Source organism: Ictalurus punctatus, chromosome 24 (assembly GCF_001660625.3).
Source record: "Ictalurus punctatus breed USDA103 chromosome 24, Coco_2.0, whole genome shotgun sequence".
NCBI classification, from domain to species: domain Eukaryota; kingdom Metazoa; phylum Chordata; class Actinopteri; order Siluriformes; family Ictaluridae; genus Ictalurus; species Ictalurus punctatus.
Window position 1 is genome coordinate 7,097,096 of NC_030439.2, and position 18,247 is coordinate 7,115,342.

The window sequence follows — 18,247 nt, forward strand, 5'->3', positions numbered from 1 at the left end:
TTATTTTTGCTCCATTGGTGCATGCGCATGTTGTTTAGGGTTTTGAGTCAGAAAGGTAATTTTGCAACTTTGGGGTGGTAACAATAATGGAGTCACATCACCCCACCATCGATTCTTTTCCTGTAGCTGTATGGCCGGTCATATTTTTATACCTTACTTGTTACATATTCAATTGAATGCAAATTAAATCAGTGACTAATAGTTATTTAATTTAATAATTGTTGTAGTAAGAAAAAAAGGGGGGGGGGGCACATGTTTTAGTGGTTAGCATGTTTGCTTCACGCCTCCAGGGGTGGGGCTTCGATTCCCACCACCACCCTGTGTGCGTGGAGTTTGTATTTTCCTCCCATGCTTTGGGGGTTTCACCAGATTACTCCGGTTTCAGTCCAAAGACATGCGCTGTAGGCCGATTGGCATTTCCAAATTGTCCGTAGTGTGTGAGTGGGTGAGTGACTGTGTGTGTATGTGTGTGTGTGTGTGTGTGTGCAGTTGTGCCCTGCGATTGGTTGGCACTCTGTCCAGGGTTCTGGACTCGTGCCCAGAATCCCCTGGGATAGGCTCCAGGCTCCCTGTGACCCTGTGTAGGATAAGTGGTACAGAAAATGGATGGGTGGACTGAACTGATCTCATTCTGAAAGTGCGAAGAACTATTTAAACTGCTTTGAAACTGTCTAATGTTACCTCTTCTACTGCACCTTTTAAAATGTTTTGGTGGTCATCATTTTTTTTTTTACAGAGTGAATCAGTGAAGTATTTCCTGGACAACTTGGATCGGATCGGACAACTGGTGAGTCATGACACCTTCAGTGCTTTAGTATATAGTCCTCTCGGATCTTTTCCAGTGCACTTGCAGCAACATATTTTTCTGGTTCTGGTTCTTGTCAGACAGTGCTGATGTTCTGAGGAGTCAAAATGGCCTCTGTTAGCGTGTAGTTCTGTATACCGGTTAGGACCGGTGTAAAACTGATGTGGGCAGGACCATGAGCTCATGATGGAGCAACACCACTTACTTTGAGATGACTGATGAATGATGTTTAGAAGAAGCCATAATGAGGCACCAAACTTTCTTCGAGGTGAAGTAATCTGGTGCTATAGAGATGAAAATATCATCAAAATGTATTCAAATTGATGAGTAAATACAGCCACTATGGCTTTACTAAGCTGTTGTCACCTATAAAGGCTACTGCTGGTAAGATTATTAGCTTTCCATGCAGGAATAGGAAGGATGTGCAGCATTAGAGACCACACATAGGTATTTCTGTGAAAACAGCAGATTTGAGTAGATTGCTAGATATTGCTAGAGCTTTTTTTGTTGATTAAGATTAATGTATAACTTAATCATTGCTGTGGTGAAGTTTTCAATAAGGAGTTTATTTAACGTTTAAATTTTCCTGCCAGAGGGAAAAGTCTTCAGGACATGAGGACCGTTTATAGATGTTATAACAGACAGGAACTGATTTGTTTCGCAGTAAATGTAACTAAAACCAGATAAAAGTATGACGTGTGATTTGTTAATAAATTCCCAAACTGCACTCGTTGGTAAATTGCTATAGTATAAGAGGAATAAAAACACTTCCAGGCATGCAGTCACCGGAAAACCATGTCATTGTTGATTATTTTCCCATGACGGCATGTCCGGAAGTGCTTTTCTCCTTACTTAATAATAATACGTGCTATTTATTTGTTTTCTGAGTGTCGTGAGAGGCTTGTTCATGGACGATACATGATCATCGGTGCAGTCCGTTGTGTTAAACTGTGATGGTTTTGTGTCATTTTGATTGTAGGTAATGCTAGCTAGAATTCAAATTAGCTTTCATGATCAGAGTAGCAAAAAGATCTCTGTAAAGGCATTTTACTGCTGTAGGAATGGACACAGTGCTCCTGATTCAATATTACAGCGATATATATTTGCAACATTATTACAAAATGTCTGAAAAAGTGCATTTCTCACATGGAGTACTTGCACTGCTCTTAGTAATAGTGTATATATGTTAGGATTATGCTGCATTCGTGGAGCCTTCGTGGTAAATTGCAAGTTGTAATGTCATCATCTCCCACCTCGGCACGTTCAGCATGAGAAGCAGGCGGGAAAAACATGGACGCCGCTGCGAAACGTGTCTTTTTGTTTGCTCTGTCACTTTAAGCGCACTTTTACAGTAACCGTTATTGGTTTTGTTCTACGATAATGGACTGAAAAGGTCCAGGCAACATTTTGTACTGAATTTGCAGCACAGTAGATACAGCAGGCAAGCGCGGGTAGCTTAGCGACAAACTAGCCAGCTAAAGTTAGTGATAACGCTAATGGTGATGTTTACCATTGCAAAACAGTGATTAGTAAGGTCAAAGTTCTAGATTTAACCAAGTACTGTGTCTGTATAGTAAGTGATCTAAAGCCAGTACTGCTCTAAGCTAATTTAAAAGTAGAGAAGGGGGACTGTACACTGTTCACAGTGTGAGCGGCCATGTTGATCTGACTTCTCTCTGTAAACAGAGTTTGAAGGAACTGGTAGTTGAGAAGACTATCCCAAACTAAAGAGCTGAAATTAGAAAGTTTTCGGTGGCTTTTACCGGTTGTAGGTGGGAAATTACAAGTTGCAAGTTCACCTCAGATGCAGCATTATAATTTGCTCAGTTAGAATTCGTTGAGGAAATGCATTGTGGGTGTAGCCTCACTGATGGAAAAATTGTGTCAAATTGCTTATTTATTTATTTTTTACTTGTAACTTAAAACCTTGTGCTAATTTTGCTACAATCCATAATCCATACATATCATATGTGCTTAATTACCAGTTCCTGGCTTGCTAAATAGTAGTAAAACGCTGCTGCTGAGCTATGCAAACTGTGTATTACTTTTTAATCCTCCCTTTTTAATTTTTTTATGTGTGTGTGTCTTAAAAAGAGTTACCTCCCAAGTCTTCAGGACATCCTCCTGGCCCGGAAGGCCACCAAGGGCATAGTGGAGCATGACTTCATCATCAAAAAGATCCCCTTCAAGATGGTGGACGTAGGCGGTCAGCGCTCCCAGAGGCAGAAGTGGTTCCAGTGCTTCGACGGCATCACGTCCATCCTCTTCATGGTCTCGTCCAGCGAGTACGACCAAGTGCTGATGGAGGACCGGCACACAAACCGCCTGGTCGAGTCGATGAACATTTTCGAGACCATCGTCAACAACAAGCTCTTCTCCAATGTCTCAATAATCCTATTCCTCAACAAGATGGACCTGCTGATGGAAAAAGTGGCCAAGGTGAGCATTAGCAAGCACTTCCCCGACTTCCGCGGAGACCCGCAGCGACTGGAGGACGTACAGAACTACCTGGTGCAGTGCTTCAAGCGCAAGCGCCGCAACCGCAGCAAACCGCTGTTCCATCACTTCACCACGGCCATCGACACGGAGAACATCCGCTTCGTCTTCCACGCCGTCAAGGACACCATTCTGCAGGAGAACCTGAAAGACATCATGCTGCAGTGACTGAGAAACACGTCAGACAACTTGACCACTGTAATTCTTACCACTGTGAGATGAGACTGCCTTCCTCACACCATTTCTACACAATCAGATGAACAGATAGATGCAGTAGACAGTTGTGCGTTACTGATTTATTGTCAGCTGATTGCGAAATAGACTCGTGTATGTGCTTTTGGCCCACTGTGTACCACTATGTATAAGATGAGGCATCTGGGAACTGTGATTCGAAACTGTAGCACATGTATATGAGCATATCTGATGGAAAATAACACTGAGCTTTTGTGCGTCTGTGTGTATATGTGTATGTGTGCGTGCGTGTTTTGTGCAAGAGATAGACGAGCAAGAAAGAAAGTCTCACAGCGTTGGCTTGCCGAGTCCTCCCAGAGTCGACTCATTGTATAAAAAGACAAAGCTCCGGAGTTAGTCATCAGAAAGTGAAATGAATTACTGACTTCCTGTCTGCTCCTAACCACGGCCGATCTAAGTGTCTTCCTCTGAAATAGATGATGTCGGGGACTTCGGGGTGAAGCCGTCTGACGGCGCTCTTTGTCCCTGATTCGAAATGGCTGAAAAGGAAAAACTGATTCTTCTTTATTGTAAACAAAGTTTGAACATCTCTTTACGGTTGTTTTTTTTTTTTGCTATTTCTTCACGGATGAAACTCTAAGCACTTCTGTTTCAAACCGGTTCAACAAAGAACCCCCAAAAACTGATCTTCTGCACTAACATGTGAGTTTGAGCCCTTGATTTTTTTTCCCATATCTGCAGTGGCAGTTTCGTATCCAAAAATAAGCGGATCCTTAAGAAGTATTATATTTGAATTAAGCTGGAGATTTGTACAAAGACATAAATGGATATTTTGTACCTAGATTTACATGCCTTTTTTTTTTTTTTTTTTTAGACACTTTAACAATTCCTACCACTTATAACTCTTTCTGGGTCAGAAGTACTTTTGATAGTCGGCGTCAGATCACTGGTAATGTTTTTTTTTTCTTTCTTTCTTTTTCCAACGTCACTAACTTCACATGAGAGAGATGATGGTGATAGTGTCTTGAAATTTCTGCACTACGTGTGTGCTTTATATTTCTGTTATGTTACGTAGACGTTTTCCTGCGTGTTCATGGTTCGTGCTGTGTATATTACGTTTTTATCTGACTAATCAGGAGGAGAATGGGTCCAAGCAGGATTCTAGAAAAAGCGTGTGATCTCGGAGGAGGTGAAGCGTTTCTCCCACAGCTCTGACAGAAAACAACACTGATCTCATTTGACCAGCAGAGTTTCAGAGTTCCCCCACTACTAGAACGCTATGAACTCCCAGGGGGCTTCGCAAACGTTGAGAAATCAGTAATGCAGCCGGATTGATTTTTTTTTTTCCACGGCTGCTTTTTTTCCCCCCTTCAGGCAGAGTGTGCTGACTCATGCACTCTGCAGAAACAGATCGACTCCTCCAAAGAAGAAGTCTTTCACACCCAGGTGTTGATTTGTCGCATGCTAGTTCTGCATTGAGTTTTGCAAAGGCATGTATGCATGTCCATCCCTTCCCCCGGTGTACTGCGTGCGAGTTATTTTGGCACTTCGGTCCTGACTGAGGAAGAGAATGCGTATTGGGAATCAGCTTGTCCAAGATAAGTTCAGGCTTGACAGACATTTGGGAAATCTGTTCAGAAATCAGCAGTAGTCCCATCTGCCCCTGATAAAATGTTCTCTGACCGGCCAGGAGGGGGTCCTGATGCATGCTGGTGAATGTGTGCGGTTGTTTCTGTCTGTTCAAATGCCCTCCATATCTTCCCAAAGTAAACAGCTCACATCAAGGCCTTATTCATTTTTAATTCACGTGTATTTTTTTTTTTTTTTTTAGTCAACCTCTAAATGGTGCCTTTTCCAGACCTAATATCTAATTTAAAAACATTTCGCAGAAATGTCAGACTAGCAGCTGAAAAACAGTCCACAAAAAGAATGACGTGTAATTAAAAAAAAAAAAAACTTTGAAAAAGGTGTTTAAAGCCTTTTTTTTTATAAAGGTTTTCGAAGAATGAATGAATAAATAAATAACTAAATAAATCAGTGTGCCGTGACGAAACAAATTGAAAGCGACATCTTGTAAATCCAGAATGGGATTTCAGTCTGCTGACCATTTCTAAAGCGTATTGCCTTGACAGTCTGCTCTGATAAATATACATAAAAGGCTATCACTGGTAATAAACCTCCTCGGACTCGTTAGCATTTTATAATACCGTACTGTTTCTTTACAAGTCGTGTGGCTTCTATAGTGCTTCCATTGTTTGATTCCTTTAGTGACTGTAAAAATTGTGAAAATTTCAGAGTAACTGTAATACTGTATATAAGAACTGTATAAATTCAGTAAAATAAATAAATAAATAAAAAAAACCTTTCTGAGTGCCATTTTTAACAGTCTATTCAGTACATACACTTGATTCCTGAAGATGTAAGCGATTACTAGTTTTATGGTTCGGATTTGTGAAAAATAACCAGACCCTGATTAATACTTCTCCAGAACTTGAAATGAAATCCTGGTCTTCGTGATGCTGCTTGTTTAGGTATGTTCTCCGTCAAGGTTACAACACTCGCACACACAGGCTGACTCCGTTCAGCTAATTATGTGACTTCTCATAGTAACTGCAGTAACCAAAGGAGGTGAATACTTATGCAATCACTTGTAAATAATTTCGCAAATGACCGTATATTGAACGTTCCACCCACTTCGATGTTATGTGCTATTTTGTGGCTTAATGTTCATGACGCAACATTGACTCCACTTCATCCAGGTTGAAACCCTGCGAAAGTTCAAGGGGGTGAATACTTATGCAAGCCACGATATATATTCGTGCGTTCCTCTCCAGTAATCTTTTTATCCTGGTCGGGATCACAGTGGCTCCAGCTGTGGCTTCAAGCTGACCGGAAGGCTACAGTAACTAAAATAACTCATCTTTACAACCGTAAAAGAAATAGATTATCTTATATTAGATTATCTAATAATCTTATATTAGATTATCTAATCTTATATTTGTTTTATTGTAAACATTTCATTGGAAATATTAGATACATTGGTACATCGAGATATTTTATCTTGCTAAGATGTCGTTTTATTTTCAGTCAGGAAACAATAATGTATTAGAAGAAGCGCAATAGAAATCTATCATGTGAATCACACTCGAACCTACAGCTTCTGACCAATCAGATTTGAGACCTCAAAAGCACTATGAAATAAATAACCATAATAATAATAATAATAATAATAATAATAATAATAATAATAATAATAATAATAAGATTGTTTTATATATATTATATATATATATATATATATATATATATATATATATATATATATATATATATATATAGTTTTCCTCCTCACAAGCACTTTGTCAGGGTCCAAATGTTGCTTCGTTTGTTTTGCCTGTAACAGGAAGCTTAGAAACAAAAATTATTTTGGTATGTAAATCTAACAAGGGCTTCCGAGTTTAAAATGGCAGTAATTTTGCAGCAGTGACAGAAACCACATAGGCCAAGCTATTTGAGATTAATAACCCGGTGTGGTTTGAGGCAGGCATGTGATGAATTCAGCAGGCAGTTTTCTAGCACTGGAATTGGCCAATATAAATTTCCATTACATGGTTGCACAATTTGAACACCAAACGCTTTCCTTTACTGAATACATTTGAGGTAAGGTGGGGGGAAATTGTGAATCTTGTGGTTGATGGTATGATAATTTTTTTTCCCTAAGAAAGATGAGCGCCTGCATTTCCTGTGGATCGTTTGGAGTAGAGATCCAAACCCAAACAGATGAATTACATGAGCTACGCAAGAGTTTGAAAGATGCCTCTCCACCCAGCTCCATCCCCCAGTCTTCACCCCAGGAGGACCTGAAGTTCAGTGAAGTGGCATTTAAAGTACAGCGCTAAGATATATTCCACACAAAACAACACCAAGTACGCGCTCACGTCTACATCTCCATCCGTCAATCCCCAGGGGACTGTGCTACTTTTAATATTCAATTCAATTCAATTCAATTTTATTTGTATAGCGCTTTTTACAATAGACATTGTCTCAAAGCGGCTTTACAGAAATATCGACACGGTATACAGATATTAAAGGTGCGAATTTATCCCAACTGAGCAAGCCACTGAGTGGCGACAGTGGCAAGGAAAAACTCCCTAAGATGTTTTAAGAGGAAGAAACCTTGAGAGGAACCCGACTCAGAAGGGAACCCATCCTCATCTGGGTAACAACAGATAGTGTGAAAAAGTTCATTTTGGATTTATATGAAGTCTGTATGGCGTTAGGAGCAGCCGTAGTCCCAGCAGTCTGGAATTAGAGAAGATTTGAGCTCCATCCAGAGGCAGAAAGGATCTGGATCTCTAGTATCTCCATAAATTCGTGTGGGGCTCGGCGAAAGGAGAGAGGGAGAAAAAGATAATTATGTAAATTATGTATCCAATGAGGGTTGTTACCCCCCCCTCTGGATTTAACATTAACATCTCTATATTAAATGTGTGCAATATGTTCATCTGGAATCTTCAGATTTGTTTTGGATCAAATATCTGGCAACCCTGGCCTTCTTTCAAGCCATCATCAGTATCACTGGTGTTGTCACTTCACATATCGACATGTACAGTGGTGCTTGAATGCTTGTGTAGAATTTTATATATTTCTGTATAAATATGACCTAAACATCATCATATTTTCACACAAGTCCTAAAAGTGGATCAAGAGAACCCAGTTTAACAAATAAAAATATTATACTCGGTCATTTATTCATTGAGGAAAATGATCCAATATTATATATCTATGAGTGGATGAAGTATGTGAAACTTTGCTTTCAGCATCTGGTGTGACCGCCTCGTGCAGCAATAACTGTTACTAAACGTTTGGGGTAACTGTTGATCAGTCCTGCACATCGTCTTGGAGGAATTTTAGTCCGTTCCTCAGTACAGAACAGCTTCAACTCTGGGATGTTGGTGTGTTTCCTCACATGAACTGTTCGCTTCAGGTCCTTCCACAACATTTCTATTGGATTAAGATCAGGACTTTGACTTGGCCGTTCCAAAACATTAACCTTATTCTTCTTTAAGACACTACCGTGTGTTTAGGGTCGTTGTCTTGCTGCATGACCCACTTTCTCTTGAGATTCAGTTCATGAACAGATGTCCTGACATTTTCCTGTAGAGTTCACTGGTATAATTCAGAAGTCATTGTTCCATCAATGATGGCAAGTCGTCCTGGACCAGATGCAGCAAAACAGGACAAAGCTACATGCACATAACACATCCACCACCATGTTTCACAGATGGGATAAGGTTGTTATGCTGGAATGCAGTGTTTTACTTTCTCCAAACACTCTCATTTAAACCAAAAATTCTATGTCCACAAAACATTTTCCAACAGTCTTCTGCCTTGTCCATGGGATTGCTGCACTTCTGTAGTTTGCTCATGTTCTTTTTGGAGAGCAGTGACTTTCTCCTTGCAGCCCTGCCATGCACACTATTCTTGTTCAGCGTTCTCCTGATGGTGGACTCATGAACATTAACATTAGCCAATGTGAGAGAGGCGTTTAGTTGCTTAGAGTTTACCCTGGACTCCTTTGTGACCTCACAGACTATTACACGTCTTGCTCTTGGAGTGATCTTTGATGGTTGAACACTCCTGGGGAGGGTAACAATGGTATTGAATTGTCTGACTGTGGATTGGTGAAGTCCAAACTCTTTAAAGATAGTTTTGCAACGTTTTCCAGGATGATGAGCATCAACGACTCTTTTTCTGAGGTCCTCAGAAATCTTCATTGTTCACGCCATGATACACTTCCACAAACATGCATTGTGAAGATCAGACTGATAGATCCCTGTTCTTCAAATAAAACAGTGTGCTCACTCACACCTGATTGTCATCCCATTGATTGAAAACACCTGACTCTAATTTCACCTTCAAATTAACTGCTAATCCTAGAGGTTCACGTACTTTTCCCACCCACGGATATGTAATATCGGATCAGTTTCCTTGATAAATAAATGACTAAGTATAAGATTTTTGCCTTGTTTGTTTAATTGGGTTCTCTATGTATACTTTTAGGACTTTTTAGTGAAAATCTGACCATGTTTTAGGTCATATTTATGCAGATATATATAGAAAAATCTCAAGGGTTCACAAACTTTCAAGCACCACTGTAGCGTCACCGGAGACACAGAGGTCTGAATCCAGTGACTACCAAAAAACGAAAATCTACAGAAAGGACTGAGATGATGTCGGAGCACACAATTGCCTCTTTCTTCATGTCTGGCTTGTTTCCATGAATTAATACTCATGACTCTTATTATCCTTGCATTTCCTCCAGGTTGCCTTTCACTGGTCTTATAGTGAACTCTGATATTTAGCTAATCAGCCATCAGTGTGAGCAGCAGCTGCTGTTGAGGATCTGCCAGAGGATTCAGCTGACTATAATAATAATAATGTGCGCTTTCAGTTTGCCATGAGGACGATAACAAAGAAAGGAACCATGTCATTGGAGGTATTAGGAGGCTTCTTGTGAGGAGAGAATAGCAAATAAAACTTTTTGGGGACAAATGTGCCATCTAGTGGAGACGACTATAGCTACACTTCACATCCACTCCAAAGAAAAATGTATCCTCTGACTAACATGGTTGAAATCATTGAAAAAATATCATTTATTGGCATTAGCTATATTAGGCTTATCTAATTTATACTGCCAAACTAGAATTTTGGTTGTCGCACAAACCTCTACTTGGTGGCGTAACGATACACTCTGGTCACGATTTAATTCGATTCGCGATACTGGCGTCATTATTCGGTTCAATTTGTTTCTCCGAATATTTTGAACAAAATTTGAATGGAGAAAAATGATGTATGAAAAAGACTCCCTTTTCAGTTCTGAATCACATACAATGCAAAACAACATTCATTTTTATCTGTATAAAATGAAAGAAATCCAAAAATGACTATGCACGGAGTTTGCAAACAAAATGTACTACAGGTTCATCGTATCTTAAAAATAAATAAATCCATTTATAAATTCACCCCAAAATTTGAGTGAATAAACAAAGGCTTAGGGAAAAGGATCGATTGAAACATAATGAGCTCTCTAGCAGCACCTGAAGCGTTTTAATGGAAATAGAGCTCCAAAGTCGGCTAAAATGCCCACCTTCCATGTCTGTTACAGAAAGCTAGCGAAGAGCTCTTTTTAACAGTTAGCGTGGATATGAAACCATGTAACATATAATGCGTGTTGGTCGCTGTGATCCGGAGCTATCGATAACCAGATGATTCCCGGTAATAGCACAGGCTCTCTATGAAAGAACATGATCATGTGACCAGGTTGCTCCCCATACATCCAGCCACTGTACTGCTTATCCTACACATGCTCGCTAGGAGCCTGGAGCCTATCCCAAGGGACTCAGGGCGTCACATGGGACTCAACCCATCACATGGCGCAATTGCACACCCATTCACACACTATGGACAATTTGGAAATGCCACTCAGCCTACAACGAATGTCTTTGGACTTGCGGAGGAAACCGGAGTGCCCGGAGGAAACCCCTGAAGCACGGGGAGAACATGAAAACACCACACACACACAGGGTCGGAGGCAGGATTCGAACCCTCAACCCCAGAGGTGCGAGGCAAACGTGCCAACCACTAAGCCACCCAAAACTGGGCATACTATTTATATAACGTAGACACTACTGACAGTACAAACACAAATATTTCTTACACGAAACAGAGAAGAAGAAAAAAAAGTTTATTCCAGTATTCAATAAAATAAAATGAAATATTCCATGCTGTGCCAAATGGAACAAATGCAAAACCGGCCTTCTTTATGGCAATCTTTCCGTACAGTGATACAATCGATAACGAAAGAGATGGAGTTGTGCTGAAACGTCTCGATAGGAGACACACCTACATTCCTTCATGCTTTGATTGTTTCATTTGGACAGGACCATGTTTTGTTGCCTTTGAAACACTGTGTGTCGCCTCAGTATCCCGACCACAGCAGCAAGACTCACCGAAGAGATATTCAGAAAAACATTCTAAAGTCTAAAGTCATTATTAGTCGTCGTTATGTTGATAGAGTGGGGCTGTGCTGCAATTCAAAATAACAAACAATCTAAATATGCTAATGCAAATGTTATAGCATGCTATGACCAAGTGGCCTACTCAGCAGCATGGTCTTATTGCGGATCTTGTGTAAAAAATTCTGATCCCTTCTCCTTGTCCCCTGGACGCTTCTCTCCCACTTGCCATGGCACCACAGACCAAACACTGTTTCCTCTTGTAATACCACGCTCATGTCCCTGTCTGAAACCTCCCTCAAGCACACTGCACTGGAAATTCTAGCACTGTAGTGTTTATATGTGCTTATGGTGTTACTCTAATGATTTACATCTATGTAAGGGGATTGATGGCAGGTGTGCACTTTCAATTTTCGATGCTTACGAATCCTGCCGGGGAAGTTTTTCACTGAAATCACACCTCACGCTGACCTTATGGTTCCTACAAACACAACACTCATCTCTTTTTAACCAGCATGTACCAGTTAAGTGATAATTGCATCGTTGCAATGATTTGTAAAATGTGCTTTAGCATAGTGAGAACTGAAATAGTTCTGGGATCATTCCGTTACCGTTGTGTGGTAGGAATCAGGAATCTGAGGCTACTGTGAACATGGTTTCACCAAAAATGGACAAGTTGAAGATTGGAAAAAGACCAGGAGATTTTTTTTTTTTTCCAGACATTAGTTCATGGACAGTCTGAAGCTGTAGAAAAGGGAAAACCTTTGCTTGCACAGCTGATGAAAAGTTTGAAACAAAATTGAATATTACTGTATTATTACACTGCATTTACTTCATGGACTCTATACACAGTGCCCTCCATTAATATTGGCACCCTTGGTAAAATATGAGCAAAGGAGGCCGTGGAAAATTGTGTTTATTGTTTAACCTTTAGAACTTTTGTTCAAAAGAAATCACAGAAATACTCTGCTCTCATGGATATCAAACAATTGCAAACAAAATACAGGTTCATCTAAATAAATAAATAAATAAATAAATAAATAAATAAACTTTGTTAAACATATGTGTGCAACAATTATTGGCACCCGTATGAATTCAAATGAGAAAAATATATTTGAAATATATTCTCATTGATATTTTACATTTTTTTAAGTACACCTGGGTGACTAGGAACAGGAAATTATTCAACAATGACTTCCTCTTTCACAGGGGTATAAATATGAGGTAAAATATAGGTCAAATTCTTTTGTCATTCATAACAATGCGTAAGACCGAGGAGTGGCTATAAGAAAATAGCACAAGCATTGAAAATGTCCATTTCCACCATCAGGGCAATAATTAAGAAGTTCCAGTCAACTGGAAATGTTATGAATCGACCTGGAATTGGACGTGTGTCTATATTGTCTCAATGCATTGTGAAGAGGACGGTTCGAGTGGACAAAAGATCCCAAAGGATCACAGCTGGAGAATTTCAGGAGTTAGAAAGGAGCAGGGGTCAGAAAGTCTCCAAAACTACAATCCGAAGTCACCTACATATCCACAAGTTGTTTGGAAGGGTTTCAAGAAAAAAGCCTCTACTCTCATCCAAAAAACAAACTCAAGCGTATTCAGTTTGCCCGACACTACTGGAACTTCAAATGGGATCGGGTTCTGTGGTCAGATGAAACCAAAATAGAGCTTTTGGCAATAAACACCAGAGGTGGTTCTGGTGCACACAGAGATGTATCCATATGGAAAAGTACCTCATGCCCAGAGTTAAATACGGTGGTGGCTCTTTAATGTTTTGGGACTGTTTTTCTGCCAAAGGACCTGGACATTTTGTTAGGATACATAGCATCATGGACTCTATCAAACATCAACAGATATTAAATGAAAACCTGACTGCCTCTGCCACAAAGCTTCAAATGGGCCGTGGTTGGATCTTCCAGCAGGACAATGATCCAAAACATGCATCAAAATCAACACAAAAATGGTTTACTGACCACAAAATCAAGATCCTGCCATGACCATCCCAGTCCCCTGACCTGAACCCCATAGAAAACCTGTGGGTTGAACTGAAGAGGAGAGTCCACCAGCGTGGACCTTGAAATCTGAAGGATCTGGAGAGATTCTGTATGGAGGAACGCTCTCAGATCCCTCGCCATGTATTCTCCAACCTCATCAGGCATTATAGGAGCAGACTCAGAGCCTTGGTAAAGGGAGGTAGCACAAAGTATTAACTAAAAGGGTGCCAATAATTGTTGCACACGTATATTTAACAAAAACATTTTTTGGTAAACCTGTGTTGTGTTTTACAGTTGTTTGATATCCATGAGAGCATTTTTGTGATTTTTTTTAAACAAAAGATCAAAAGGTTATAACAATAAAGACAATTTTTCACAGCCTTCTTTGCTCATATTTACCAAGGAACCAAATATTAGCAGCTCTACTTGATAAGGCACTGATGTCTGAAAATCTGCTTTTAGACAATTTGTAGGCCTAATTAAAAATAATTTAAAAAAGCTCTAAGATACACTATATGGCCAAAGTCTATGGACACCTGACCATCACATCCAGATGTGGTTCTTCAACAACCTGTTTCCACAAAGTAGGACGCACACAATTGTCTAGAATGTCTCTGTGTTTTGTAGTATTACAATTTCACTTCACTGGAACTCAAACCTGTTCCAGCATGACGATGCCCCTGTGCACAAGGCGATCTCCATGAAGACATGGTTTGAGAAGGGTGGACTGGAAGAACACGAGTGAACCGACCTCAACCCCCCGAACACCTTTGAGACTGAAACTGACCTGGAACACTGACTGTACACCAAGCCTTCCTACTAGACATCAGTACCTGATCTCACAAATCCTCCTGTAGATGAATGAACACAAATCCCCACTGACACACTCCAAAATGTAGTGGAAAGCCTTCCCAGAAGAGTGGAGCTTATTATAACAGGAAAGAGGGAATAAATCTGGAATGGGATGTTCAATAAACACATATGGGTGTAATGGTCAGATTTCCACAAGCTTCTGGCCATAGAGTGCAAGTTAGACTCCTTGATTATGAACAGTATTCTATAAAAGAATAGTGTGGTCCATTTCAGATTTTGAGAACTTGCTGATCATAATTCACTTGCCTTAAACACCACATAAACTGTTTCATTAAAATACTAATATTACTACTACTACAACTATTATTATTATTATTATGATTAATAATAATAATAATAATAATAATAATAATAATAGTTGTAGTAGTAGTAATATTAGTATTTTAATGAAACTGTTTATGTGGTGTTTAAGGCAAGTGAATTATTATTATTATTATTATTAATAATAATAATAATAATAATAATAATAATGTTGGTATGTAAATAATAATAATAATAATAATAATAATAATAATAATAAGGGAATCAGCATACATAACTGTAAATGTCTGTTTAATCCTATTCTACAATGATGAAAGAAAGAAAAAAAACAACGTCTAGGAACGGTTATCCTCAGCACTTTTATTATATAAAATATTCACCTGTCTTTTATTATCTCTCCCCTCTCCGAAACACATCGCGTCGCTCAGATCAAACGACTTCCGTTCAGTTGCACTGATCTTCAACTACCTCAGACACATACTTCTTATATAGATGTCGCCCGTGTGTATGGCATATACATCGCGGAATGTGGACGCTGCGTCGCGCGCTATACATACGCACAGGAAGTGGTGCTTTACTGGGAGAAACCAAGTTCACACAAAATAGGGGGGGTTGCTCTTTTTAGATACGATTTAGACAAGCTTAATTTTACTGCAATGAATATAGAACTTAGAATTAAAGAATTTTATAAAGTCGCTTAATATATAAATATTTACACACACATTTTTTTTTTACTAAGCGTAGGTTCCTGTTACAGTTTATGGTCGGGGAGGTCCGTATCGCCCACATGGCTCGTTCCTTCTCTTCTCTCGGTGGTTAGCGCCGGCTGTAGCGCACATGGTCCTGCGAGAAAATCTCCTGTAACGGAGGCGGTTAAAATCAGCGGTGCGCAGTAATTCACCTCGATGAGAGGCACGGAAGAAATGGAGGCTGAAGTAGAGTTTGATGAAGGCGAGGAGCCCTCATTCAGCGACCCCGAGGACTTTGAGGACGACATCAGTGATCAGGGTAAGGTCTCTCCACGCAACCAACCAGCCGGCTTTATCCAGGCCCCGCCATCACGCGCGAGCTGCTTCTCACCCCAAAACCAGCCTAAACACTGTTTATTTATACAGCGAAACTCAAATAGCTTTCTTAAACTGTTTCTGGCTTTGCCATGGATGTTCAATGATGAGCTATGTAGCTAGCAAACGCAGCCATTTTCATAGCGCTTAGGCCTTGGGCTGAATCCTAAATGACGCCGTGTTCGTTATGTAGTGCGCTACCTAGGGGGCGGGTGCCGTTATAACCAGCTATGTCTAGTGCACTTGTTTAGGGAGCACGTAGCTGTTTGGGATTCAGCCCAACACCCTGTGACTTAAACTAGCTAGTGGTTGCGCTGCTAAACTAACACGGTTTCCTGAATTAAAATATAGGTAACTGTGTTCTCTGTAAAATTAGCTATTTGTTTACTATATTCGCAGGCATGTTAGCAAGACTAGCTAAAGCCTTAGTACTCTCTCTCTCTTTAGTGTAAGAAGCGTGGTCTTTTAGTTGCCTTATCTCCCATGAGCAGGCACCACCTAGCCTTGTCTCCACCCTCCACCCCATAATAGTCTGGTTTTAGTTCCTGCTCCTAATTTTCTATTATTTTTGGCGTGTTTGTTTCTTCGTTTTGTACTCTTACTGTTTCTAGCTAGCTAGCTAGCTAGCTTCGTCGTGTTCACTGAACCAGCGCTGTTGTCAGCTCTCTTCAGGGGAAAGTAGCTATAACACACTCAAATAAATTGTCGCTAGGTGACGCCACAGACTAATTTGCATATTATGAATTTGTTCGCCACGGTCATTTGCATATCGAATTGCAAATTAGGGTACAGGAGGAAGGAAGACTTTCACTCTGAATATTATAAAGTGGAGTTGAATAGAGTTTAGTTCATAATTGGAACAGAAAATAGTGGGGTATAATTGGTTTATTATAGAAAGGAGACTTCTAACTAAACATTTACACGTTCACAAAACACTTTACATTCTATCGAGAAGACACAAAAAGAACAAAGGCTTGACAGTGAGTAGTGGTGAAGGAAATGCGGTCGGGCGTTGGGGAGTTCTAAAGGGGTCCAAAAAGTCGCCAAATCTAACGACAAAGTCTCTAAGACGGCGGTACTGTTTGTCATGTTCACTGAACCTAATCTCTTTTTGTGCCCCTCCCTCCCCCAATGCAGAGCTGTTGGAAGATGTCCTGAGAGAGCAACCTCAAGAGGCTGATGGCATCGACTCGGTCGTCGTTGTCGACAACGTTCCCCAAGTAGGACCTGATCGTCTGGAGAAACTAAAGAACGTCATCCACAAGATCTTCTCCAAGTTCGGCAAAATCACCAACGAGTTCTACCCAGAAGCAGATGGAAAGACCAAAGGGTAAATAAGATGTATAAGGAGAGTGTATATCAGGATGTAGATGTAATAGATCCGTAATGAGTGGGTCAGTGGTGATGATGACAAGAAAAAACCTCTCAGAAACCTTGATTGGAGATCTTGGGTACAGCTCGACAGTATCCAGGTGAGATCTTCCACTGAGGAAAGGTGATACATGAGCCTAAAATGTGTGTTTATTTCTGGGAAGTGCAGCTGTTTATCAAACTGAACAGACCTACAGTTGAGTGCAGATGTTGACGTATTCTAAGGATAAAGGTGTTATTTTTTATTTATTTATTTTTTAAGCCAGTTAGTGTGTGTTAAGATATGAATGTTGCAAAACAGCCCAAAATATCAGTTCATGAACACCACTGCCACATCGCAGTCACGAGTGGGGAAACTCTGGATTTTCTTTGAGCCCAGAGTTTCCGAGTCGGGCGCGTCAGGAAGAAAACATGGTGGACTCGATGGATGAAATGTCTGTAGCTGACTGAGGGAGAGAGAGAGAGAGAGAGAGACAAGAAAAGAAAATAGAAACCACACTATTTATGGGTGTTTTGCAGTGACATGTTTTTGTCAGGCTTTTTTTATTTACAATAAAACAAGATAATCGCCTGCTCAAAATGCGTTATATTTTACAAATATCTTAAAATACTTTGCATTGTATAATTACGATGTAACATGTAGCGTAAAGTTTACAGCGGCTTCATGAATTGATTAAGAACATAAAAAAGTGAAACACTCCTGATGCGCTTTCTTTGTTCTTGGTTTTCCAGAAGTAGAGTAAAAAAAACAAAAAATTTTTATTGTAGTTAATTAAGAGAAGGTACAGTACACCGCCATCTTGCTCTGACCAAAGTGACTTTGACGCACGGTAACTGCCAGATTGCTATTAACCCATGTACATCCGGATTACTGTAAAGCTTCATCACGACCACGTCGGTTAATAAAATGGCTGTACAAATAGGATTGGATCAGATTGACTTATTAAAACTGCCATCTGTTATTTATTGCCTTATTTCTGACAATATTTCCCTGGATTATTTTCCCTTCATCAGTTTGACACCGTGGGAGATTGTTCGAACGTATTTACTCAGTAATAGCTAATGTGTGTGTGTGTGTGTGTGTGTGTGTGTGTGTGTGTGTGTGTGTGTGTGTGTACATTTTCAGGTACATTTTTCTGGAGTACTCTGTCCCGAGTCACGCGC

General features: G+C 40.1%; 2 protein-coding genes across 3 annotated transcripts in view; both read left to right on the plus strand.

Annotated features, from left to right (window-relative positions):
- gna12a (guanine nucleotide binding protein (G protein) alpha 12a) overlaps positions 1-5,858 on the plus strand; it is a 40,716-nt gene extending 34,858 nt beyond the window's left edge. For both annotated transcript variants that reach the window (XM_017454596.3, XM_053675195.1), the window contains exons 3-4: positions 737-787; positions 2,900-5,858. In XM_017454596.3, the coding sequence (XP_017310085.1) occupies positions 737-787; positions 2,900-3,469 (621 nt within the window). In that variant the 3' untranslated portion in view covers positions 3,470-5,858. The remainder of the gene's footprint in view (positions 1-736; positions 788-2,899) is intronic.
- Positions 5,859-15,436: 9,578 nt separating this feature from the next.
- Positions 15,437-18,247, plus strand: part of eif3ba (eukaryotic translation initiation factor 3, subunit Ba) — a 13,010-nt gene continuing 10,199 nt past the window's right edge. The window contains exons 1-3 of the mRNA XM_017454812.3: positions 15,437-15,656; positions 16,850-17,042; positions 18,210-18,247. The exon at positions 18,210-18,247 is cut by the window's right edge and continues 82 nt beyond it. Of these exons, the coding sequence (XP_017310301.1) occupies positions 15,554-15,656; positions 16,850-17,042; positions 18,210-18,247 (334 nt within the window). The 5' untranslated portion in view covers positions 15,437-15,553. The remainder of the gene's footprint in view (positions 15,657-16,849; positions 17,043-18,209) is intronic.